The 27,042-nt window shown below is 38.8% G+C and overlaps 4 protein-coding genes and 1 non-coding gene across 11 annotated transcripts in view; 3 read left to right on the forward strand and 2 right to left on the reverse strand.

Moving 5' to 3' along the window:
* nsd1b (nuclear receptor binding SET domain protein 1b) overlaps positions 1-2,466 on the forward strand; it is a 36,444-nt gene extending 33,978 nt beyond the window's left edge. For 5 of the 6 annotated variants that reach the window (XM_026181092.1, XM_026181094.1, XM_026181093.1 and 2 more), the window contains one exon: positions 131-2,466. In XM_026181092.1, the coding sequence (XP_026036877.1) occupies positions 131-819 (689 nt within the window). In that variant the 3' untranslated portion in view covers positions 820-2,466. The remainder of the gene's footprint in view (positions 1-130) is intronic. The other variant, XM_026181090.1, reaches the window with a different exon arrangement.
* Positions 2,467-2,900: 434 nt separating this feature from the next.
* rab24 (RAB24, member RAS oncogene family) lies at positions 2,901-16,462 on the reverse strand. 2 transcript variants are annotated; one of them, XM_026181097.1, is made up of 9 exons: positions 15,960-16,462; positions 15,051-15,250; positions 13,442-13,510; positions 12,213-12,291; positions 9,064-9,131; positions 8,275-8,374; positions 7,397-7,447; positions 6,208-6,267; positions 2,901-5,050 (listed from the first exon to the last, which is right to left on the reverse strand). In XM_026181097.1, the coding sequence occupies exons 2-9, from the start codon at positions 15,165-15,167 to the stop codon at positions 4,983-4,985; spliced, it is 612 nt and encodes a 203-aa protein (XP_026036882.1). In that variant the 5' UTR covers positions 15,168-15,250; positions 15,960-16,462; the 3' UTR covers positions 2,901-4,982. The 2 variants fall into 2 exon arrangements, with proteins under 2 accessions (XP_026036882.1, XP_026036881.1); XM_026181096.1 differs by having other exon boundaries at positions 2,901-5,053; positions 15,960-16,458.
* A 1,098-nt stretch (positions 16,463-17,560) lies between these two features.
* On the forward strand, positions 17,561-22,472 carry pgrmc1 (progesterone receptor membrane component 1). The gene is made up of 3 exons (XM_026182604.1): positions 17,561-17,970; positions 19,691-19,846; positions 20,552-22,472. Exons 1-3 carry the CDS (start codon positions 17,676-17,678, stop codon positions 20,644-20,646), a joined length of 546 nt encoding a protein of 181 aa, XP_026038389.1. The 5' UTR covers positions 17,561-17,675; the 3' UTR covers positions 20,647-22,472.
* Positions 22,473-23,680: 1,208 nt separating this feature from the next.
* On the reverse strand, positions 23,681-23,791 carry trnal-caa (transfer RNA leucine (anticodon CAA)). Its single transcript has 2 exons — positions 23,754-23,791; positions 23,681-23,726 (listed from the first exon to the last, which is right to left on the reverse strand). It is a non-coding gene; the product is annotated as a tRNA-Leu (tRNA).
* Positions 23,792-24,281: 490 nt separating this feature from the next.
* On the forward strand, positions 24,282-26,190 carry cox7b (cytochrome c oxidase subunit 7B). The gene is made up of 3 exons (XM_026181931.1): positions 24,282-24,399; positions 25,336-25,451; positions 25,966-26,190. Exons 1-3 carry the CDS (start codon positions 24,363-24,365, stop codon positions 26,041-26,043), a joined length of 231 nt encoding a protein of 76 aa, XP_026037716.1. The 5' UTR covers positions 24,282-24,362; the 3' UTR covers positions 26,044-26,190.
* The last annotated feature ends 852 nt before the right edge of the window (positions 26,191-27,042 follow it).

The following is a 27,042-nucleotide window of genomic DNA, read 5'->3' on the forward strand; positions in this document are numbered from 1 at the left end:
TTTATGAAAATAAAATGTAGGATGGTCCCAAAACAGATCTATGCCACCAAATGTTTATTACAGCTGGTGGAAATGTTGTTGTGGTCCTCAGTGAAATAAAGATTCCTTAATGTTCTTGCATTTGTTGTAGGTCGGTGGGAATGTCCGTGGCACCAGTGTGACATATGCAGTAAGGAGGCTGCGTCCTTCTGCGAACTGTGCGTCAGTTCCTACTGCTGCCAGCACCGTGACGGCCTGCTCTTCATCTCCAAACTGGACGGCAAGCTGTCCTGTAGTGCCCATGACCCCTGCGGGGAACCGCTAGAAGCAGGCGAGATCCGAGAGTACACACCCGAACCCACAGCCCTCACCTCGGGGCTGGGCATGGCGGTCATTCCCTCCTCTGCTACTAACACTACCTGCAACGTTAACCCGACTGCCAGGAGGGCCTGGGACGTAAGCACCGGTGCCGGCATGTGCGCGTCAGAGTCCTTTCCTGCTTTTTCCATCCCAGTACCTATCACTATTCCCGTCGCAGCTCCTGCAACGTCGCCTCCTCCCAGTAGTTCTGATGCTCCCAGCAGCCCGCACGTGTTCGACCTCCCCCACTACTCGCCCATCTCCTCATATGAGGAGGAGAGGGATGTCTTGGAGGAAGACCTGTTGGCTGAAGAAGAGGAGGAGGAGGAGGAGCTGTTGGAAGAGGGTGATGCAGAGAGGCATAAATCAGACACTAGTGAAGACGACAGAGAGACGGTAATGGAGGAGGAGGGGGTCGAATACCTGGAGCTCAAAGATGAAGAAGAAGAAGAGGAGGAGGAGGATGAAGAAGAGGAGTGACGCACAGAGGATCATTATTTACAGAGTCACTACAGTGAGGAAGCACATGGAGGTTACTCAGTTACAGTCACTGTTAATGTTCAGTATTCAGTTGGATGTATGGAGGGGCTTTTAGGAGAAAACTACATTTAAAAAAATAAACAAATTGTGAGGTTTATAAATAAAAAATATAATATAATATAATTTATGTATACACTGACACACATCCAACAATTTTGCAGTTTATTTATGCTTGCATTACATGTAGTTTTACCCTGGTAATCACTCCCTACCTCCATCTACACACCTGCTACGAGTGCACAAAAACTATCCGGACCCGGGACATCAATCATGAGACTTGGAAACACATTTCGTCTTTTTTTGTTTTGTTTTCTCACATGTTTGTTGGAGGTGTAGGTCAGGTGTCCTATGAAGCTTTGTGCGGTTAGAGGCAGATGTTTTATGCTAGAAAAGAGAGTCACAGCTGGGCTCGGTTTGTGACTTCTACTGAGTTAAATCGGGATTATGTTTACATCCGTGCAGTTTGAGGCCGTGTCAGAAAAACGTTGTATTTGTCTAGAATTAAACTAGCTGAAGTTCTCTGTGTCCTTTTTAAAGCTTTTCTTTCTAATCTGAACACTGTTGAACCACCACAACCAACTCGCCCTTGTGGTCCAGTTGTCGGGACGCACGATGCTGGCAACACCTGCCACAAAGGCCCGAGTCAACGTACACGCAGGACTCCATATCCTGGGAATATTAATTGTTGCTTATATTAAATCCACTCTCCTCTCCATTTCCAGTTCTTCATGATGACTCACATCAATTAGTTGGTGCTTCAAGATCCAGGACTACCAGTGAAGATATGACAGGCTGCCTGGAGTAGTCTTAACCATGCCAACTTTGTCTTTCCTGGTGTTGTTGGGAAAAACAAAATGCAGTATAATGGAATCAACTGTTTTTTAATACATGTAGATTTGGTTTGCAGCTACAAATAGACTCTAGATTCGAACATTTCATGCCAAAAAAAAAAGATTAACTGTTTGAAAGTTAAAGTGTGAAAGATTTCGTGCCATCCTGGGACATTCAGCTCCACTGTTGTTGGACTGCAGGCTCACGTCGTCCAACAACTAATGGTGTGCAACGCGAAATGAACGCTCAGCCTTGCCCTTGCAGTCGGAAAGAAAAGGTAGCACTCAGTTGGCTCCAGTGTGTGTGCTGTGCTCTGTAGTCATTATTTATTCGCTGGTCTGTGACGCACAAACGGTGACGAGGGAGGGAGGGAGAGCGGCGGGGTCGATGCCCTCCTCCCTCGTTCTTGACCCCCGCACTTCTCGGGGAAACAAAAGTCTTTCGGAGGGAGCAAAAACGTTTGAAACGGCGGACTCCTGTCACCACGCTTGCACTTGGGTATGTGTTCTTGCCACGTTTCGCTCTGTCTTCAAGCTTAATATTGTCTGTGTGTTATCTGCCAATGCCTTAGAGTGTATTTCTTTGGAGATATTTTTAAGGAACAATGTCGCCCCTGTGAGAGCCAAGTTTCCCTACTAATGCCTTTTTACAGTTGCCCAACAAGAAATGTCTCATTCCAGTGTAATTATGTTAGATCTCAACCACTGACCTGTCAAAACAACTGCTATATAAATATATAAGAAGACATGAAATAAGCATCTTGTGGCTCGTATCTTTTTTTTTGTTTTGAGATTAATAATTATAAATCTGAAAAGAGATCTGTGAGATACTTGGATGCTTTTTAAAGCCAATAATGTCAATTTTTAAAATAATTACATTATACCACATTATTATTTAATTAAAATAAATCACACAAGTCAAGGATCCAAATTAGTATGTTTTCACTACTATAGATATATAGAAATATATATTTTTTTAATATGATATTTTGTGAATTATCAAAATTTTCTTTTTTATAACGACAGGACAGTCTGGGCAATAAGTTACAACTTTTTCCATTATTTTCCATTTATTTCTTACAATTTATGCCCAAAGAGTCATGGTGACAGATTTCCTTCATTGCAGCATTTTTTTATGCTTTTGAAATTGCACTTATTTTTCTAATACTAAAATATGTCATGGATTAAGTGTGTAGTTAAAAGTTATTTATATCAAGAAAAAGGAGTTTCACTGGTCCGATCCACTAAAGTGGGCTGTAAGTGTGGGATAAAAAGCCAAACATACCAACCTGAATCAAAAAGGTTTTTAGTATTCCTCGAATTCACTTCTGTAGGCAAACGTGCAAAGATTTATGCTGATATGCAATCCAATGCCAAAATTGCGCATATACAGTATTTTTGTCAGTCTTTGCCAAATATTACACACAAGCAAAATACTGTGGATCAATTCAAACTTACAATCTATCTGCGTTCTGAAACATTCTTGGAATGAGCCTTTTATTTTTCAGAACAGATGTGGACATCAGTTGTTTTTTAAAAAATATTTGCATCAATATTGAACATCAACACATCAAAGCAGCAACCTACAAGTCCATTGCGCAGTACAACTTAAAAGGCAATAAATTAGTGACTCGAATCTTAAATATAGCTTTAAATGTTTGTGGGACATTACAATGTTAGCCCACGAGGCTTTTCGCTGATCGTCCTTCTGCAGAAGAGCTTCTTCCTGAAATCATTTGAACATTCCAAGATTTTCCTGCTAGAAATCTGTCAGATATATTTCTTTCTTTGAGAGATGCATTCAAACTTAGAAAAACAGTAGATTATTTGTAGAAAAGTAACATTCCCTAAAAATGTTCTTTTAGGCAGCTCAGGCCATGCAATTTAATTACAGATATGTGGGCGTGTTGTTAGTCACCTCCTTAAAACCAGCTTATTTTTCGGACATTTTTACAGAAATTGTAGCTTATGATGCAAAACAGATCTGTTTTAGCAGCATTTAGTGTTCTTGCTGTGTTGGACACAGCAATTGGACTTCATACTGGATTTTTTTTGGGGGGGGGGGGGAATTTACACCCAATTCAGGCATTATTTAAATTATTTTGTCTTTGGGAATTATGCTTTTTGGGCCACAGTTTTTGGGGGGTTTTGTGGGTGTTGGTGCACTACCTTGAGTGGCAACTAGGACAAATGCACAACAAGTCTGAGTAGTGGCAGCGTACGGCGCTTTCGTGGCTGACACATGGCAAAAGATGTACTGTTACTGTAAAGGCCTCTATAAAGAAAAATGTCGTGTGTTTTGCCAGTTTTTCAAGTATTTCACTTAAAAATGCAGCGGGTAGAAAACTAGAAAAGACAAACCAAGATTGTGCCAGAATCTACAACCTTCATCCTGAAGCATGAGCTTAGTTTGGTCTCCACACAGGATTCAAACCCTACTCTTCTGGGTAAAAATTCTTCTGCAAAACCCAATAAGCTACCACATATGAATTCTTACTCAGGCTTTTTCTTTTTTTTAAACTTAACTGATTGATTTCTTTTAAAGCCTAAAATCAGAGCGTAGAGGAGTTGCATGAGTCTAGCGCCCTCTTGAAAGGTTATTATGGGTCATGTTGCCTACCCCGGCTTTAATTAAGAGCAGGAACACAAGTAGTTTTCTGACACACTTCATCCTAGCTGGCTTCTCCATCTGTGTAGCCTTGACTGAACATGAGCAGGACTGACAGATGTGTTTCCACAACAATGTTAAATACAGTTGGAGGTAAACAAAATCAGCATTTGCAAACAAACAACTCCCCCTCCCAAAACACAGCAACCGCTAAAACACACAGCATCAATCGAGTTCTCTTTCAGTCTGGCTTCAGTGAGGATCCCACACCCTTACCACTGCAGGCTGTTGTCCAACCACAGTGTTGCTTCTGATTGTTTAACACTGTGAACTTGGGGAGGCTTATCGCCCTGTGGGCTGCAGGAAAGTCACAAGTTGATATGGTGATAAATATGAATAACTTGGTGAAAAAAAGTGGGCGTGGTGGTCTTTAAGTCCCTCACCACCCAGCAGTTGAGGATCCTCTTCCCCAAAGTCTTGCAGCTCTCAGTTCATTATGGCACAAAAGAAAAAAAGAAACATATCCAACAAAGTATAAAGAGTTTTGTTTGATTTTCCTTTTTGTGATTTGGTACCACATTCATAGATGAGTTACAGCTTTCCAGCATTTCCAGGTTTGACTCCAGCTGAGGGAATGCAAACACTTCCTGTCCTGCTCCTCAGCATCAGTTGTTGTGACAACAGGAGTAGAAATAAGAGTCCTTCTTCTGGCCTAAGTCGACGCCCGTTTCCTCTGCTATGAAACAAAAGTGATAGGACTTTAAATTAGTTTGAGATCATTTCCAGGAGATAAACACATTGCATATTGCTTTTACATTTTGATAGTTTGTATAGATTAGAGAAAGTCCTGCCAAACCTAAGGAAACCTGTTTCACCCATTTCCCATTTAAGTTAATTAGCTGAAAGCTCTAACTTTATATTCACATCTAAAAGACTGGTACTGGTCTTTTTCCCCCAAAATTTTAGCAACAAAGATAATAGATATATTTCTCCAAAGTCTAAACTTTTCTACAAGGTCCCGCGTCTACTATATTATAGGTCAGTAATTTGTAACTTACTCCATTTTATGATGGTGTTCCTCAGGGATCATTTCTGGGACCACTGATATTTTCTAAGTATGAATGGCTACTTCATATCACTTGTGTCACAGTTAATTTCTGCTTTTTTATTTTGGATTAATACTATTTAAAAGCCCAAAATGTGATCCCTCATGCACCATCCCATCTGAGCACTAATACTGTAGTGTCTAAATCTCAGCTATACATTTACCAAACAGAAATTCTTGGACCCAAAAAAAAAAGAAAAAAAAGAAAGAACAATTGGTCTCAGCATTGTTTATTTATTACATATTCTGAAAGGATTTTTATTAATTTCTGTGCAAAAAAGTTTTGTTTTTTTTAAATCCATGAATTTTGTTTGTGAAATGTTATAACTTGGTTTCTTATTTTTTTTATTTTAAAAAGTATTTGTTTTAATACTACTAGAAAAAAATCTTTAGATATAAAGTATGTTGACTTGTATTCCATATAACTGTATGCTAGTTTAACATCATAATATAGATGAACTATTGATTTTGATGGAGTAACAACAAATTGCAATAAAGTAAATTAAATATAAAGTCATTAAATAAAAGTCAAGGGCTTTTATTTGTAATCCTTTGTTACTTCCATGCTTTTCTTTAATTCAAACACGTTTGTGGATGTGTAACATTTTTAATATTTTCTGCACAGATGCTAAACCTTTAACTTTAAAAAAATTTGATTTTCCTGAAAGTTCTGCAGTAAATTCTGCTACGGATAACATAACTTCAAACAAATTTCCATTACCCTTGCCACATGAATTGATATAAAGATAACAAAAACAATCTGTGTACATGAACGACACGCTTACCTGTCATATACTGGAAAGCAGTGCTGTTGTAATCCTCTGCAACTTTCTGGAATAACTCATCTGGAAAGCAGAGGAAGAATGAGGCCTGTCAGTTTCCATCAGTTCGTATCTGTCATGGCCAACAAAAACAAGCCAACTCACATTCCTAAAACCTGGTGTACAGCACGCAATAGCTTCTTTTAGTGTAAGCAGGCTGATAAGGGATGCTCCAAAACCTGCATCCAGCGAGAGAATGCTAAAAGCCACAAAGGAGACAACGCTCTTGTTCTAATTAGACTTTAATCATCAGATTCAGCCATGGCCTCACACTAGAATACTGGCAATAATCTACCAATTAATTAATCCATTCATTAAGCTTCTTAGATTAAATATTTTCTCTTGTCAGGAAGTAAATTAAATATGTCTGGCTGTGATTAGCGGAAAATTATGGTAACACTCTTTGATCACACTCGCATAAAAAAAGAGAAACACTCTTAAGTGCACAAAATTTATCAGTACATATTAAAACTATGTGCTAATAAGTAACTTAAAAATAACATTTGTCCAGTTCATGTCAGCTGTTTTGTTTGAAGAAGGGTGTGAAAATATGCAGAGATTCTCTTGGGTAAACAAAAATAAAAGGTGGACTTGGGTGAATCAGTAACCTACTTTTTATGCCATTTTGGTGGATTTTGTCATGTCAGTTTGTCCCTGTTTGATTCTGGCTACACACACCAATTCGAAAACCTCATGATGCACTACTCAGATCTTAAGCGGTCACCCTGTGTAACCTTCCTTCTGCCTCCTGTTTTTGTGAAGAAATGTGTCTAAGTTTGACCCCTGTGTTGCATTTTTACAGACAGAAAAGCTGCCAAAGAGCAACAGTTTTGATACTCTTGAAATGTTTCCAATCAAAAACTGAAAGGCTTTCATTTGCACATACAACACTGCTAAGAATACATTTAATCCAAAACTGAGTGGGTATCTGCAGCAGCTTCAAGCGTCTTTTATGAGGAGCCAACTTGTATCTGCCATGCTGTGTTCTGACCATCCTCTGATCATCCTGCATGTTAACGAAAACATACCCATATTTTTAATGCTACAGCTCACTTCCTCACTCATCAAAACCACGAATGAATGAATGAGGCTGCGGTCAGAGCCAACAACCTGTGTTACATGAAGTCTTCCGGTGACTCGAGGTCGAACTCACCTACATTATTCCCCGTTTTACTGGAGGTCTCAAAGTGCTGTGCACCAATCTCTGTGAATATTAACCAGAACATTCAGGTTAAACATCAGTCAGTCTGAAGGACAAACTTATGTAAGTGAAGAGAAATTGTGTTTGTGTTGCAACTCGGGCTGATCACACAGAGAAAGCAGACAGAAGTTAGAGATTTCTTAACATCCTTTTAACAACATCCAGAGTGTTCACAAGCTCTTCAGTATACAGTCTTTCCCCCAGTTTCAAACATGACAGCGCACGTGGAAAATCCTGTTTCTAAGGTTAAATGATCAACTTTGTCAACACATCTGACTGGTCTCTTAAAGCTGTCTCGGATACAATTTTCAAGAAAAAGACAAGAAAATATCAGAAACATTCAAGGAATCAACTATAAATCATTTTTCCACAGCTGAAGAGCATTTATAGAGTTCAAACACATATTTACAGTATATAAAGTAAGGAAAATGACTCATGTACTAAACACTCAGGGTATTTTTAAGTGACACTGTGGATACAACTGAAACTGTCTGTGATCGTCTGTAAATTTGTTCACATATAAAAGACAAAGTTGACTAGCTTTATATCAATAAACAACCAAACTAGGTTTTTTTATTCTTCCATGTTTTATGTATTTATGTTTACATTTTAGAAAATTATGAATGCCTCAACTTTAGGAATTTGAAAATTTCGAAAATCAGAAATCAGTAACCTGAAAGAAACCACAAGACTATTGCTCAACTGTTTTCATAAGTAATGCATACTGTTAAGCATACTGATGTTAATTCACTTCTGACCAGGCCACCGTCTCAGAAAGAAAACATGTTACAGCGTAATCTTTCTGCATGTCTACACTCCACTGGGCTCACCTTCAGCAAAGTCCTGAGCGTCGTGGTAGTCGATTTTGCGAAGACTCCGGTCTTCCTGGATCAGGTCGCTCTTGGTGCCACACAGGTAGATCTTACAGTGCTGCAGTGCACAACACACCAGAATAAAACACAATGTCCATTACTGACATGATGGAAATTTCAGAAATCCAATGTGGGACTTCAGCTTCAAGTAAACCTCGCTGACAGCAGACTGTGCGGCCACAGATAGTAATAACACATACATTTATCTGGATCAATAAAACAATCAAATAAAATAAAAACAATCTTCCATAAGGTTGTGGACTGAACTCTTATATTTTTTTTACTACAAACTGAACCATCTGATCACATCCATCAAGCTGAGTCTTATTTGATTAGATATTGCCTGCTTTAAATATATGGTACTTTCAGCTGTGTAAAGGACTGAAATAGAGTTCAGAATGAGACAGTGTTTTTTCAGTGCTTCATTATCCTAACAGATGCATATAAACTGACTGCTTTACAAAATGGAGGCCGGATTACCTCAGAGGCAATTACACTGAAACCCCAATTTAGCAACCAACACAGCCAACTAGCAGAGTTACACCATCATAATATAATTTTATTGTATAAATCGGCTATTGTATAAACGCAATTTGCTAACTTTACTTATGGTGTAAAACTGAATGCCCCCAAAACCCTTTGAGCTTCCATATTAAGATGACTGTTGGGCGTGTGAAGAAAAAAAAAAAAAAAAAAAATCACATATCAAATGACGTGCAATCATTTCAATGAAAGAAACCATCTTACCTCCTCGTAGTTTTGCAGCTCTTTGACCCAGAAGCGAGCTCGCTGGAAGCTGCTGCTGTCAGTCAGATCTGAAAGCCAAAAATATACAGCAGACTTTTCAGTATTCAACATCCTTGTCTAGACACACACACTAGGGCTGCCACGATTAGTCGACTAGTCACGATTACGTCGACTATCAAAATCGTCGACGACTGATTTAATAGTCGACGCGTCGTTTGAAGCTTTGTAAGATCACAAAAGACGCAGGAATAAGTGGCAGGATTTAAGAGTGTAATAACGGACTGAAACAGAAGATGGCAGCATTGCATGTACAAGGATGTCAGCTACCGTTAAACCCCGAAGAAGAAGAAGAAGAAGCAGCTGTGTCCCAGAATTCATAGCGCGGCCCAGCGCAGTTTCCAACAATGGCGGCAGCTAGTTAGTTTTAATGTTACTCTTATTATTCTTTCTGGGTCACAAAATAAACGTTTAACATATTTTCAGGCGAGAATGTAGCTGTGTAAACCTCAAATATCTGCTCAGTTTATCAGGACACCACATATTTTCAAAAGCGCTCCGACGTTTTCGGAGATGTCTGTTACCCACTAGCTCGTTAGCGAGCCGGGGCGAGGCTCACTAGAGCCCTGAGAACACCGGACTCCCCGCAAATCGTTTTCAAACCCACCGCTGTCTTTCGCTACTCAGGTTGAATATATATGAGTCACTTAGATAACTTAAAATGTTATTGTTTGGCTTTTTTTTAGTATTTTATTTGTTCCTGAGTAAATCAGTTTGTCTGAGATTAAAGTTATAGTTTTTACACAGCTGAATAAACGTCAAGCAGACAGCTGATTATCAGAAGTGTGAGATGCTCCAGAATATACTCCAGTGTCCTGTTATATTTTAGATAGCAAGGAGTTTATTAAACTCCACCGAAACAATCTGAAAACTTCATTAAAATTTAATAAACTATCATCTTGTCTTTATTTTTAGTTAGTACAGACCTTAAACACTTAAAGCTGTAAGCTAATGATAGTTATATAAGAGCAGATGCTGCTGGTGCAATAAGCTGTAGTTTTACGTCTAATGGATGATGATCTGATTAGTCGACTAATCGCAAAAATAATCTGTGACTAGTCGACTATCAAAATAATCGTTTGTGGCAGCCCTAACACACACACACACACACACTCACCAATCCATACAGAGCAGGCACCCCATATTCGTCACACATTAAAACTAACAGCCAATCTGTCCATTATTTGTTTGATAATATAATTGATTAAATATGCTGAAAGATTAGGCTATAAGGTGAAATACAATCCAACTTAAGAAGGAGGAAGTTAAAGAAGAAAGATGTTAAACTAAACATCACAGCAGTGTGACTAATCTGCTGGGAAATGACTATCCACCGACTATTTTTACAAAGTTCCCCAATGTGGAAAAAAGACACAGATCTGAAAGCAGTTCAGGACTGGACAGTGGCTCTTTGGTTAGAGGCCAACACCACACCAACTAGTTTGCTTCTTAACACTTAAGCCAGGATTCCTTGATGCCGATTCTAGGAAATGGGGTAATACACTGAAAGAAAAAAAAAAAAAACTGATAATGCATTACTGCCGTTTAAAAGGATTGAGAAATATTGTATCCCTAAACTCAATTTCTTTTGCCATTGACAAATTTGATATTATAGATTGCAAAGCACAACCGTACATATCTTCTATCAGAAAGCTGTGGTTTCAAATGCCTAAAATGATAGCCGTTGTTGCCACCTGTGGTTTTTCCAAGACCTTAGATAGATGGAAATGGGACCTTTCTGTCACAATAAATGATACTGAATAGGAAGATATACAGAGATTACAGACTGGAATTGAAAACCGGTGCTGCTTGAGAACCGGTTTCAAATTTTCCACAGCACTGTCATATGTGCACAGTTGAAACAGCCCAAAGCATTGGTAGCTGTAATCTTGTAATCTGTAACATGATTATTTAAAGTCGGATTAAAATGCCCACAACATGCTGAAACATTTTTCTACACAACAGCTCAAACCAGACATCACAACACCAGTTTGATTTACACGTCACCTGCTGAAATCATCACCAGGTCGAGTCAGTGTACCTGCCTTTGAAGGATTCTCCTGACTGTTTTACAGAGTGCAGTGATGGGCAGGACGTCTCATTTATGAAATGGAAACTGCTGCCTCGAGTGAGCTGTGGTAGCACCGAGCAGAACTGGTACTGAAGCCGACCCACACTTTCGTTTTGACCCTCATAACTTCAGAATTTATAATAATAATAATAATAATAATAATAATAATGGATTGGATTTATATAGCGCTTTTCAAGGCACCCAAAGCGCTTTACAATGCCACTATTCATTCACTCTCACATTCACACACTGGTGGAGGCAAGCTACGGTTGTAGCCACAGCTGCCCTGGGGCAGACTGAAAGAAGCGAGGCTGCCATATCGCGCCATCGACCCCTCTGGCCAACACCAGTAGGCGGTAGGGTAAAGTGTCTTGCCGAAGGACACAACGACCAGGACAGAGAGCCCGGGGATCGAACCGGCGACCTTCCGGTTACAGATGCGCTTCCCAACCCCCCTGAGCTACAGTCGCCCAAATGAGGGTGGGAAAACAAAATCTGAAACTAAGAAAAGAAACGCAGGCCAAGCTGACTTGTCACAGTTCTTGTGGTCCCCTTGTAACACATTAACAGTCACGACTCACCTATTAAAAGAACGTATCATGAAATTCAACCTGGCTGTGACTGAAAGTGAGTGAACACCATCATCTTTATAAACCAGATATGCGCGTCATAATTATCAGCAACACTGTGCTAATTTGCACACCGGCCAACCTGACATTCTTGATACTGATACTCAAAGCTGCTTAACAAACGCGATTTTGTTGCAACACTGAAGTGGTTGTAAAATTGCTCTTAAATGTGTTTTTCAGCCCTAAACAAATTATTGTGCTAACTCATGTATTTAGGCTAAGTTTAAGTTACAAGGCACCAAAAACAGTGGAAAAACAAGGATAATTAAGAAGCACCAACTTTCAACACACACAACAAATATCAGCTGATTTTGACAGGAGGTCAGGGTGAGTATCCAGTGAAGTTATTAACGTAGGAATATCTCCTCTTCACTGTAAAAGTATAGATTTACCATAGCAGACGATGGCGGCTCGAGCTCCTCTGTAGTAGATTCTGCTCATGGCTTCGTAACGCTCTGATCCAGCTGTGTCCTGAGTGGGAAACACAAGAGAAGAGATGAACTAACTGGAACTGGAACCTAAACAGTGATGAAATGATCAGGAGAGAAGCCTTAACTTTTTGTTTAAAGCTATCATAAACAGCTCAAATGCTTTATCTTTATGCCGCAACAGGCTGTGGTTCCAAAATTTTACAGGTCAAATTAATATTATGTATTTTTTTTTACCTCTATTCTTATTACCATTTATATGAGATATGATAAAAACTACTTTCATTAATAACTATTTGCATCCACCCACACACACGCCATCATTTTTACATAGTTTCCACATTCACACAGGGAAACCATTTGTTTAGCTTCGGACTTTTAATCCTTTAGCAGGTTGAGTCAGGACAGCTATGCAGAGAGTTCTTCTAACTGGCACTAACATCGACTAATTTAAATTAAAGTTAAGATACATTAATACTGGGTACATGCTGATGACATTAATCTATTCTGAAAGGAAAATTCAGAATCATCAACCTTCAGTTAGGTAGTAATTTAAGTATGATTATACCGGTATTAAAGATATAAAGAGGCTGTTGTTTTGGTTATTTCCTAAAACAGAAACCAGGTAGTCAGTTAAAAGCTAGGTCTTTGGAAATGTGATCAACACAAACAACACAAAGGCCTGTAGGGACAAAAGCACAACATGGGGTGGAGACCAGTCAGCTTGGCTGATGGTGCACAAAAAGGAAAATTCTGGACCGTTTATTGGAATAAATATGGTACATAAAGTTTTATTGTGTTGAGGAAGTTTTGGTTGTGACATAGCAAAGCTTAGCAATATTAGTTCTCTTGGTTCCAATAACTTTGAAGCTGTGACACCATGAGTGCAGTGGGTAGTTGGGTTTGGAAAAAATAGACAGAGTTACTGTTAGTATGAACCTTTTAACAGCATAAAGTAGCAACTTCAGCAGGACAAATGACATCGGACTGGCTTTGCTCTTACTCATGGCTATTTTCCGGTCTTCAAACAGAGGAAATTTTGAAAAAAGGAAAAAAAAAAAAAAGGGAAATATACAAAATTCCTTTTTGGGTTTATGAATCTTCCATCAGCTCATTGAACTGCAAGAAAGGGATCAAATGTGAAACGACTGACTATCACAAAGCACGTGCATTTTAGGCAGCCTCTAACTCACCCATATTCCAAGAGTAATCACTTTCTCTCCCACCTGGATTGGCTTGGCAACAAAAGCAGCACCGATGGTCTGTCAGAAAGAGAGAAGCAGTGGGGTTAGACACTGCAAACATATGATATGACTGCTTTCAGCCATGTTAGATTGATATTTGTCAGATGATATGTGGATTTCGTTTTTTCTTAAAGCTTTTCTCATTTCTCTAATTTGTGCCTCCTCGAAATGTACGCAGGTTTTGACACAGAAATCAATCTCATTGCGTCATACTGAAAGACTTCGTGTCTCCTAAAATCCATCTGGAGGACAGAGGAAAGGAAGAGAGATGGCTTGATGGAGGAGCTTTAAGTAAAGATCCACAGGTGTTTTCTACATGAGTGTTGTAGGAAATGTAAGCAATATCTAGATTTTCCAGAAAATCCTAAATATGCACTTTGAATACCATTAAAAGCTATTTTTATCATTTTGACGTTAATTGTTTTTTGTTTCCATTTGTAGATTTTAAACATGATGTGTGTTTACTTACGTCTTCTATTTTAGTGTTTGTGTTTTTGGAGACTTGGAAGGCTAACAGGTTTGCCTAAACCAGAAAGCATTTTGGGTTAACTCCTGCGGCTTTAAAGAGGCTAATGACTTGTATAAAACGGGTGTGACACCTAGCTGGAATAAACGAACCATGGTGGGAAAAATACTTGATTATTTGAGATGATTAATTGGATCATCAAACTTTCTGCACCTCACAGTATTGTCACATGGTGCAATTAGAAGTGGTCCAAGATATAAAACAAGTGCCATTAATCCTGTTGGGTCTAAGAAAACAATTTATGATGCAGTCATATTTAATTGGAATCACTTTAAAATAAGGCTCATAGGTGAAGATGGCTCACTTTGTTAAAAGCCTGTTGCATTGCCCACACCTAAGCTCGAGGAATCGAGAATAAATAAACTGTTAAGTGAGAACGAGGGAGGTCAACACTGTGAGGATAAAACCAATACTTTCACACTCTCACATGGAGAAAGTCATCAACAGAGCAGCTTCCTTTACAAGATAGAATTGAGGATGTCTGCCTCATAGGCCTACAGCTGCAGAAATGAGTGAGCCTTAAATCCTAGGTGGGGCCTCCTGGTTGTTCCAGACCTACATCTGAAGGTGCCTACTTTGGAATTACCTACCTGAGGAGATTAGGCTTGCAGAGTGGGTAACCACCTCTTAGAACTCTCTTTTACTTGATGTCTTACCTTATACTTTTGCCTTCTAGGCTCCCTTTATTCTTTTCTTATACATGTATAAGTTTACATTTTTTGTCCAACTTTAATGTTTAGATCTGCCATTGATTGGTCTGTGTTTGTCTGTTTGTCAAAGCCCTTTGCAAAGGTGGTATATATAGAATGTTTACTATACTGTTATTATTTATGGAAAATGCAGCATTAGCTTGCAGAAATGTACTAAAACATTACTGCAACCCTACTTCCTGTCAGAGCTTTGACGCATTGAAACAATCACAGACTTGATCTTCTGTTACCACAGCCTCCCTTGGGCTAAAGTTAAAACTGAAGCCCTTCATGGAGGCAGCAGACCAACATGGAAAATTGAAGTGGAGCAGCTGACACTCACATTCTGGTACGGGCCCACCAAGAAGCGATGGTGAACATATCTCTCCACCAGACTAGTCTTCCCCACGCTCTCTTTTCCTAGCATCACCACTTTGACGTCCACACGCATTGCGGTCATAACGACGGCGTCTGGAAAAGCCAGAGAAGAGACCACGGCACAGCAAACAAGGGAGAGCAGAGGGGAGTTGATTTATAAGGCAGCTGAAAAGAGAAAATACACGAGTTAGAGACTGAACTTTATAAATCATGCACTGGAAACAATGAGAAATTACCAACTTAAATCCTCACCCGTTCTGTAAGAGTCTGTTAACACCATAGTTACTTCACAGGGAATCTCACAATCATTTTTTTACGATTTGAATCTCTGGATGCATTTCTTTTCTTATTTTTTCAAAGATGAAAGTGAAACAAAACTGCAGCAGTAAGACCCAACCCTCAAAAACCTACATAAAAGTGGTAAAGAAAAAGGTACAATTGTAGCCTTAATTTCTAGTTTAATCTGACTAACAACATAAAACACGAATTATTTCCTTTAAATTTATAGCTACTACTGCATAACTGCTGCACTTGTCATTGAAAATAACCACTAATTATCATAACGTAGATTAAATATTTATACACTATGTACTTTACTATATTATTTTAAGATAACCTGAATTTAAAAGGAAAGTCTTACTAGGTGTGTTTCTATTCCTGAGATATAGAGTTAGCTTTAATTAGAGTTTTACTAAAGTCTCTTTCTTTTATTTTCTCTTAATAAAAAAAAAGCAAAGGTGTGGTTTTACTACCTTGCATGAAGCTAGAAATGATCCAGCTAGCTTACTTGCTCAAACACGGCCGAGCATTATCTTTACAGGGTTTCAGGGCTCCCGAGTTGGGCTAGGCTACATATAAAAACATCAAAACTCACCGGGTAGCTAGCTTGACTCAACAAATCTCTCGTAGCATCAGATCTCCTCCCAGCAGGAACCAAAACCAAGGCTGAGCCCCGTCTATCAAATCCGCTTTAAAGTGGACACAGCAGCCGTCGGCTCGCTCTTCATCTCTGCTCCCAGCCTCGCAGAGCCGGGTGGTGTTAGTACTGGTAGCGCTGGCGGTTAGCTCGGTTAACGTTATTATTGTTGCGCAATGAGTGAAATTATAAACAAGCCTTCAGTCAGCTGAGCGTGTTACTGGGACACACGGGAGCCAACTGGTCATGGTTTCTGGTTATCAGGAATCCAGTCCTCTGAAAACAGGTTCAGGTTACTGCCGCTGGGGCAGACACGAAGCTAAGTATCGTCTCTGTGAGGAAAAAAATCGCCAGCTGAGCTTTGTTTGGGTGGGTGGGAACCAAATACCGGAGAGAGGCGGTTTCCAAGAGGAAGTGGACCGAGTTCTATGACACAATCGACGGATGTTGAAAGCCACAAATGACCCTACCACAACCACAGCTTTTTACTGTTATTATTTAATTCAGTCTGCCTGTGTGCACCTTAATCTCATCAGAAAATCACCCAGAAGTTAAAAAAAAGAGACTTAAATCTAGAAGAATACAAGATTACAAGTTGCACACATAATAATAATATGTATTGATTTAGCATATTATACAATTAATTCATGGATATATTTATCTCAAGCATTAATTATTGAATGAGACCACCAGGCACAAGAAAATGATCCACTTTTTTAAACTTTATTTTATGAAAACATTTTTATTCAAAAGTAACAGAGAGTCACAAAAAGACATAAAACAACCAAAAACACTTTCACACCGAGTCCAAAGAAGCGCTTTTCTGTCATTTTGCGTCTCTGTGTTTGTTTTATGTGTGTTGCTTTGTTTCATTTGTTTGTGTTTGACTTATAATAACATAACTTTGTTGTGGTGGTCATTTTTATCTCTTTTAATAGGAATATGTAGCCATTATGTAGTTGTGCTGGGACCTTCTAAACATTTTAAGCCTGTTTTTGTTTACATTTACTCTTTTTTTTCTTTTTTTTAGAAATATATCTTTATTTACTTATTTATTATGTATTTATTCTGTTTTGGAACTAATTAAAGACTTATCATATTAATCATTTCTAAAACAGAATTATTGTTAGTTTTTTGTGTAAAGTTATCAATATAATTATTGACGATATCCACCACAGGACCAAGGACATTAATTTAATTCGGGGACCAAATGAAGAAAACAAAGACCACATACACAAAAAAGACAAGATGCAGTCAAAAACATCCAAAATGAACACAAAGGAATTAAGAAGCATTTGTATAAATTTGCATCTCTGTATTTATTTTATGTGTTGTTTTGTTTAATTTGTTTGTTACATTACATAACTGTTTGTAGTCTTTTATATCTTCTTTTAGTGGTGGTTTCATGTCGCACCGTAACTTCCTTGTTGTTTTTGGCGCTTTTTAGACTTTTTTTGGCCTCCACAGATGATTGTTACATGGACAAAGTACGATATCTATGGAGGCACTTAGAAGACGTTGATTGGTCCAAACAGCGGACTGTAAGGGTGAGAGAGAACTGTGATTGGTCCAGGGATCACAAGCGCTGGCTCGGCCCTAAGCCGTTGAGTAGTGTGAGGTCAGGCTCCACCAATCCCACCCAGCACACACTGTTCAGGGGAAAGAGACGACAACATGGCCGAAGCAGAGAGTAGCGAGTTAACTTCTGGTGGAATTTTTCAGGAGATCTTCACTTCTCCGCTGAATCTGACCCTGCTCAGTCTCTGCTTTTTCCTTTTGTACAAAATCTTCCGCGGGGACAAACCACCGGAGCTCAGCGAGGAGGACAAACCACTGCCCAAAATGAAGAAGAGAGATTTTACGCTTGCGGAGCTGAAGCCCTACGATGGGCTGCAGAACCCGCGGATCCTCATGGCCATCAACGGAAAAGTGTTTGACGTGACCAGAGGGAAGAAGTTCTACGGACCAGGTAACGTTCGCGCGTGCAGTGGTTACTAACTGTGGTGTCCTCGTGCCACGAACAAAACCAACGGCAGTTAGTTTAGCGTGGGTTTTAGTTTAGTTACTATCGCTAAATGCAAAAAAAAAACAAAAAACTGTTGCTGCTTGGCACAACTTTTAGTTGACTTCTGTGTCTTGGAGCTGGCGCCACACCCCCTTTAGTTGTTTAACTGAGATCCCGTTTCATAACAGAGGGGCTGCGGTGGCCTTGGAGCCAGAGATCGTCTATGAAGACGTTGGGTTCTTAGAAAAAGGGCTTGATCCCTGCAATGTTTAAAACATACCCGATGCTTCTTCTGTCCATAGAAGAGTCCAGTCTATTAGGGGTTTAAAACTGCAGTAGGGACCATTCAGGGTTTTATATGAGCCCCGGGGCATCCAGGTAATATAGTAAAAGCACAACAGTATGTACTGTGCGGATGGAGGACATAATATAGGAGTCAAAATATTGGTGCCTTCAGAGCTTGACACAAAGTAGATAGACTCTCTGATTGGTCTGAATGTGCTGTTAACATGTAGTTAATGTCTTAATAGCTGTTATCTAGATTGTTCTTTTTTATAGCTTTACATTTGGACTACTTTGAATTAATTTGACTATGTTTTTTTTGTAGTGACTAAGCAGAATTGATCTAAAACTCACTGCACCATCTTATGGTACAAACTGTTATTACACAAAAGTACAACCCAGCCCTGGTTCAGTTTCACTTGATGTCTCATCAATGCAATACACAACGCTTTGGACACAGATATAGCAGTTGTTTCTGATGATAGCTTTACAGAAAATGGACAACAATACGTTTAAACCAAACAAAATCACTTAAGCTGCACATTCCCATTTCTGAAAACCACTTTCTAAGAGGATGAAATGAAAGAGTGAAAACCACCAGGACTGTCATCTTTAACAAGTTTTTTTTAAGTTCCATTTAATTAATAAAAGCCAAAAATATGTTTAGCAAATGGCCAAAAATCTAAAGAAAAGTCTGAGGCCGTGAAAACACAAAATTTAAAAATTAGGTAAGTAAATTAGTTAGGGAAGTATCTGGATGTGGATGATATGATTTCCTGGACACAGTCAATTTTCTCTGTGACTTTTCACTTCTGTGGAAACGGGCACAGAGTGAGCACTCTCGGGTTTTGTCTTATCTAAGAATGTAACCTCTGTTGCGTGTAACCTCTGGACAACATGATAGTCATCTGTCACGCAGATTTTCTTAGTGCATTCCACACCCTGCCCTGTAGCCTAAATTCCACGGTTTGTCTCATTTCAGGAGTTTGGATCACTTATATTAAAATTTGCCCTCAAGTTGAAAAAGCTTTGGCAGCTCTCGAGGAAAACCTTAGGACTGGCTGTTGTTTGCTGTTGGGGGGGGGGCAAATAAGGCTGATTAACTCTATATGCTGATCTTTTTGTTATATCTTTTAAATAAATCCAAACTGAGGCAGGTGGTCACTCACCTAGTTCAGTATACTCTGGGATAAGACAGCATTCGTTAGGAGTTTTAAACACCCTCAATGATATGAACCACATCTTTGGGGGGGTTTTGGGGAAAATGTATCATTATCTGTATTTGAAATAACCTTTCTTTAACGTCAGATTTTTCCTCAGCGCGCTCTGTGGTTTAAAGACAAATATTCAAGATATTTTCCCATGCACGATCATCTGATCGTATGTCTTCCTCACCTTGCAGATGGACCGTACGGAGTGTTTGCAGGCAGAGATGCATCCAGAGGTCTGGCAACCTTCTGCCTGGATAAGGAGGGCCTGAAAGATGAACACGATGACCTGTCGGACCTGAACTCCATGCAAAAGGAGAGCCTTTCTGATTGGGAGTCTCAGTTCACCAGTGAGTGGAAGATAAAGCACACTGTCAGGTTATTAGGGTCCAAAAATGCCACAGAAAAAAATTTAAAAATGTTTTACAATTCTTGTGTATTTTATAATTTACTAAGCATTTATAGTAAAATAAAGCCTGTACTTAGATCAACCAGGGTTTCAGTCAACAAGTATGTCGGGCAGTTTGATTTGCCAGCTCTTAATCCATTATCTCCCTTTACCCTTTAGCCACAAATATTTATTTTCCTCACTGTCAGTAGCCTGTTATCAGATTAAAAGGATATCAGATTACAACTGGATTGCTTTAAGATTGTTTCCCATCATGCTCATAGTGCAAATTTGCAAAAACCTGTTGGAACCATGCAGGTGAAAAAGGAAGAGATTTTGGCCATCTCTGCCATTTATGTGTTCAGGGCTTTTTCCTGAAACAGCCCAGAAGCACAGAGAGAGAGCGATCAGAGAATGTCACTGCTTGCATGAGCTTAAACAAAATTGCAGTGATAAAATGTTTGATTTTCATAAGAAAATGAGAAAAAGAGTAACTTGAGGCGGCTCTGGATGAGTTTCATGGCCACCTCACGCAGGTGGCCTTGGTGTGAGGTCACATTAATAAAGTGAGACAGCTGCAGATCGCAACGTGCAGACCTTGGCTGTTTTCCCTTCGGGTCTTTTTTCTTTTTCTTTTTTTAAATTAGATTTTTGTTCTACGTTTCAGTGAAGTACGACTACATCGGCAAGCTTCTGAAGCCAGGAGAGGAGCCGACGGAGTACACCGATGACGAGGAAGGAAAAAACAAGAAGGCGAACTAAAACATGAACCGTGACCACAAGGGGGAACAAGATGCCTTAATGTATATTGGTAATTTGATAACCCTAATAGGGTCGCTGGAAAACTCCTCCACCTTCTGACCATCTACCACTACTTTTGGACCAATCTCGGCTTGTATACAATGACTGAATTCAATTTATCTTTATTAATCTCGTCTGAAGGCATTAACGGTTAGAAATGCAGCTTTCTAATGTAGAGTTCTTTAATTGTTTAGAGCTGTTACTGTAATCTCTCAAACACTGATCCACCAACCAATCCCAGCGTTTTGTTGAGCTCCTGGTAGTTATGTGGTGCTGAAAAAGGTGATCAGCTCATCTTGATGGTTGCCAGGTTTCGCTCTAGGGTCTCAGGAAGCGATTTTTGGTTATGATTGGCTGCCCATCAGAAACACCAGGCAGAGTTCTGTGCCTGAGATAACCATATTGCTGACATCCCCTCTCTGTGACCTCACAGAGACCCAAAAGTAGAAAAAACTGTCTGAAACTGAGCAGTGTAAAGTCTGAACCTTTGGCTCATAGGGGTTAGTTGTACATTTGAGTCTTTGGGCCTGTGTGATAAGAAAATCCATTGCTGTAAGATGACATAAATCACAGGAAATAATAATACACTGCCCTTGACACAGACTTGCGTCATTAAATCAAGGCCTTAAAGGAGGTAGTCTAAACACTGCTGGTGTCATTGTTCTGTAGCCGCTACATTGTGCAGTTCCTAACATGATAAGTTAAATCTAAAACTCGTCCATTGTCACTTTAATTATAAGAGTAAGTACATTTTCCTTACAAACTACATCTAACTTTCACATCAGGCCTGTTGTACTGATGATCTCTGAAGATTTGTACCTGCATGCATGTTCAAACTGTAAGAGGATGATGATGTACCATAGGTCTGTTATCCCTACCCTTCGGCTTACTCCTAACAGTTCCTGTAGCTGGAAAAAAATATTCCAAGTATAAAGGTCAAATTTTGCATGGCATAATTAAATACACTAAATCTGTCCCAAAAATGAGCTGATTTTGAGGGGATTTGGTGGGAACCTTTAACATATTTGATTGATCTTATATCAATGTCTCCATAGTCACTATTAACAAGTGAAAGATCCCTGGTTTGACTCCAGGAAGAGACACAGATCCCTTTGGGGTTCTTTAAGGGTATCTTTCAGGAGGGAACAGCTGAAAGTAGCTTTATAATACTACTGTGACAGTGCAGGTTGATGTGTTTCCTCTGCATGGAAAGGCCATCTTCTCTCTCCCTCTGCTGTCTCCTGCGATCTTACCACAGAACAGCAGTTAAGCATTTTAGCATCTGGATTCAACATCCCAGACAAAGGATTTGCTGCTCTTTTCATTCTCAATTTGCTTTTTGACCTGTAAAAGCAGTAGACATGTAAAAACCTTGTCAGTAAATGAATTAGAAAAAATGCGTAATGGTAAGTGCGGTCACCGTGGTGCTCCTTTAAACGAACAAACATTTGGAAATTATTTCCCCCCATTTATTCTGTTTACCTTGATTTTAACACTAAATCCATGATGACAGAGAGACCAAAACCAACCCTCAGATCAGCTGTCATGGACGTAACAGCTAAACTTTGAAGCGTTTTCAAGCCTTCAGACGTGAGTTCATTTGTAACTCAGGAGTTGTTTCTGACTGTAGAAAAATGTTTTCTTCTATGTAACTTCCATTTAAAACAAACAAAACATCCAATATGTTGACATTCCTGGTATGCGTATATATATTATTCATCATACAGTCATACTGTTATAATCCTGAAATGATGTTTTGATTTAAATAAAAAAAACTACAATATGAAGACTTGACTGTCTTGTGTCTTTCTATATCTATATTTCGATTTTTATTGAACATGTTTACATGCCTTTATGTTTATGCCCAATTCCGACCCTACCATCTGAATGGCTCAGCACAAATTAAGACCCATTAGACCATGTGATGTTTTTCCAGTCTCCTATTTGCCGAATCCACGCAAGCTCTTCTGACAGGAGTGGCACCCAGTGTGGTCTTTTCCTGATGTAGCCCATCTGGTTTAAGTTTCAGTGTGTTGTGTGCTCAGAGATGCTCTTCTGCATACCGCGGTTATAACGAGTCGTGTCATGGTGTGAGGACAACAACCTTGCCTTCAACACTGATAAGACAAAGGAGATAATAGTGGACATGAGGAAGAACAGCAGCACTACTTCTATGGACTGCCCTCGAGATGAAGGTTCAGAAGTGTGAAATCTAGAACATCCCGACTCAACAAATGTGTGTGTGTGTGTGTGTGTGTGTGTGTGTACACATATTTTACAAATTAAATAGAGTAAACAATAAATAAAATATATAAAATAAATAAAATAAAATATACAGAGTGACATCAACATCTGCATACCACACTTTTCTTTGCTTACTTATTTGTAATTATTTATCTTTTTTATTATTTTTTTATCCGTATTTTATCTTTTTATTTATTTAATTTAATTTAATTTAATTTTTGTTCTTTTACCCCTTACCTAACTTGGCATTTGTGAATGGACAGCAAAGGAAGAGTGTCATTGCACAGAGAATGCTATTTCTTCTGTACTGACAATAAACACTTTGAATTTGAGTTTCTGTTACCTTCCTATCAGCTCATAGGAGCCTGGCTATTCTCATCTGACCTCTTACATCAACAAGATATTTTCACCCTGAGAACTCACTGGGTAGTTTCTCTGTTTCTGGACCATTCTCTGTAATAGTTGTACAGGAAAATCTACGTGGATCAGTGTTTTCTGCAACAGTTTTCTACACTTCATTTACATCTGAAAAGCACTCTGATTTTAAAAAGTCCTGGATTGTGCCTGACAAACACACGATTCCTACAAAATGCAGAGTGAGTACTTGTGCAGAAAGCTCAGAACATTAGCATAAATGTTTGAGCTGGTAAACTTGTTAATTAGTTCTAAACTAATTTGTAGAAATTAACTAATAACCTACTCAGCCTACCCTAATCATTTTGTATCATCGATTTTAACCAAAAAACTTATGTGTCAGAAGTGGGATTCGAACCCACGCCTCCATTCGGAGACCAGAAGTCCCGTCTCTGCGGAAGGAGATTATCCTTGAGTCTGGCGCCTTAGACCACTCGGCCATCCTGACACGGTGCTCAACGATGTTGTTAGTAGGGGTCTTAACCCTAACACTGTGTAGCCTATGATTTGATTCGATTGTAATATATGTCGTTATATTTCTTAACAAAAGCAACTGCCAGTTATGTGAGCGTATTTTACAACTTTATCTCAGCTTAAAGTGCGTATTTATCTTCTGTATTCACTTTTAATGTTAAGACTTTATCTGCGCATGCTCGTTTTAAGACTCGTGATGATGCTGCGTTCAGGGAATAGAGAAGAGTGGGATAAATATGAAGTCATTTATATTATCTTTAGCGGATATCCGTTTAATTTGACATAACTAAGCATCAGCATTAATTCCACAGGTTTTAATATAGTAGGTTGATGTGAAAATTGAAAAACATCGTCACGAGAACAGCTCGTTTGCTAGCGGAGACCAGAGCCTTTTTATGGAAGGTTGAATGACTTACTCAAGTACATTGGCGGGGACTATTTTACTATTGAACATGAACGCAGCATAACTTCCGCTCTGTCTACGTGCGGCGGCCATATTACACTTCCGTGCTTCAAGGGTATCTGAAGACATCAGGCTAGGCAACATGTACCGGTTTGGTAAAGCTGCAGTGAACATTAGCGGTAAGAAAGCAGTTATTTTCATATAAATTCGCCCTAAATGGTTGCGTTTTTAGATCGGTGTGCTGTTTAATACTAGTTGACCTGGAGAATGACAGTTTGATGGGCCGGTGACCGCAGTCAGCATGCAGACAGGCTAACCTTAGCACCACTGAAGGAGGAAATCTTAAAAAGCTGTTTTCCCGATTAATTTAATAACCAGAGTTATATCCCGTAAGTGAGAGTCATTATTAGGTAGTCGTTTTAAAGTGCTCCTTATTCAATAAACATGTCGTTGTCCGACCCTCTGACCTGCGTAACTCGAAGACGTGACAGGCTAACACACTTGCAATGCTCATTTCTTTATCGAGTATTTATCCTAGTATGCATTCATTTTTGAAAGTACGCGAATGTACCCGTCTGATGTGAGAGTGCGATACTGCAAGGGCAAATAAGATTAGTAAATCTCTTGACTTGCCCTTCTAAAAGAGGCTAGCAGAAAGCGAAATTGATTGTGGAAGTATTGAGCTTAACATTTAATACAGCGAATTGTACTCACAAATACTATTTATTACAGGAGAGCAGAATGTACGTGCTTATTTTAAGCATGTATTGGTTTCTTTAAACCCCACTTTAAAAATGAGTTACTGTGTATGTTATGAAAGGGGACAACTGTAAAAAATACACAAAAACACATAGTTTAGATAGAAAATAGAAGCGCTCCATGAATACCTCTACATATACATCAATAATAAGATGAAGTAAAAAAATTAAACAAAAAGATGTTTGTTTAGATTTGTTTTGTTTTTATCATTAGTTTCTGTTACTGATTGATTTTGTTCCCTTTTTTTTTTTTTTTTTTTTTTTTAATTGATTGTTTTCAGTAGTTTCTGTATATCATCTCTTTTCATTCTGACAGCTCAGTCATTAACATGAGGACTGTTTCTTCTTGTCATGTAGGCCAGGCCATGCGGCAGGTGAGGCATGGATCCAACCTCCCCCAGAATTTCCACTCAAAGTACGGTGCCGGTGTGTTGGTCAGTGGAGCCATCTTCTGCACAGCCGTGTGGGGATACGTAAGTTTGATCGCATCACATTCAGTTATGAGCATGACCTGAACAGACCTTAACATTGATAATATAGTCAGTGTGGTTGGATGTTTGGTGTGGGGGGGAGGAGGAATAATCTATTTTTAAAGATAACAAAAAACATTGCGGTTAGTTTGGTCGATACTGAGATCACATTTGTTAAAACTATACTTTGGTTTAATTCAGTTTAAAACAGAATAAATGATTTAAATAAAGCAATTGCCAAGGTTTTGGGGACTGAATATAGACTCCCTACTGTATTGAGACGTTTGTTTCAAAATGAAATTCTACAGAATAACCATGTTTTCTGTATTGGTGTTTTTATTAAATGGCAAAAGTAAAAAGTAATTAAAAACAAAGTTTGATACTTCACACTCGCATTTTCCACTGATATGCAAATTTTTCAGTTTTTTAAAAATTGGTTTCATATTTCCAAACTTGTCTGTTTTCTCATTTTCACCAGGCAATTCTGAAAAAATAAATTTGACTTCTCTTGCTTCAGGTGCTAACTTCGACTGGCATCACCTGGAATCTGTCACCTGTCGGGAAGATCCAGCCCAAACCGTGGAGAGAGGAGTGAAGAGGTGCCATGACAGAGCTACCTTCCATCCAACCCTTCTGTTTGTACAGATGAATAAAATATCTGCGTGTTCAGACAGCAAATGCTCTTGTTTATTCCAACATGTTTCTTTGTCCAAATAAATTAAGTGTGATTCTACTGACTCCATCTGTTTGAATAAAGTTATTAGTTGGCTTGATATCAGACAGAACTGTTTTGAACTGAGGAAAAGTGAGTTGCTGAAGGGCATTAAAACATTTAAATAATACAGATTTTACTACCTGCCGTGTGTTTTTATTAGGCTTTTTAACAGAGGCTTAAGACATTTGAAGGGAGCAATATGGTAATCTAAAATTACAAGGTTTGTGTGATCATGAGAAATACTGTTACATGAGAAATACAGGCCTGAAAAACAAAAATAACCTGGAAAGCTTTGAATACCAATGTAGTCAGATTTTTAGTACACTCACTGGTACCAACCCATGTAGTTGACTTGAGATGAAGTTGAAGAATTTGGAGGTCATCCTTCATTATTCCATCCATTTGTGTTCAATGTACCAGTACCACTGTACCAGCCCCAGAGCATGATGCTATCTCTTTTGGGACCTTTGCAAAGTGGTGACACATTTTCTAACTAATGTACTCAGTACATCAAATATATTCATCCAAGGATGTGTATACAATAATAGAATAGAATAGCCTTTATTGTCATTGTACAGAGTACAACGAAATTGGAGTGCCACTCCCTTGGTGCAAGTTTCAATAATAAATATAAATGTGAAATATAAAAAGTACAAAAAAAACAATCGTAAGTACTCAAACAATAGTATGTACAATATATACAGGATAGCAGCATTAATATAATGACAGTATGAATAGCAGCATAATATAATGACAGTGACGGTATGGAATAGGTTCAATTGTTTTTGTGCTTATTTACTACGGTGAAAGCTCTGGGAAAGAAGCTATCCCTGAATCTAAATAATCTGTTAAAAGATTTCTTAAGTTTTAGTTACTGGT

The sequence above is a fragment of the Astatotilapia calliptera genome, chromosome 10, assembly GCF_900246225.1.
Source record: "Astatotilapia calliptera chromosome 10, fAstCal1.2, whole genome shotgun sequence".
NCBI lineage: Eukaryota > Metazoa > Chordata > Actinopteri > Cichliformes > Cichlidae > Astatotilapia > Astatotilapia calliptera.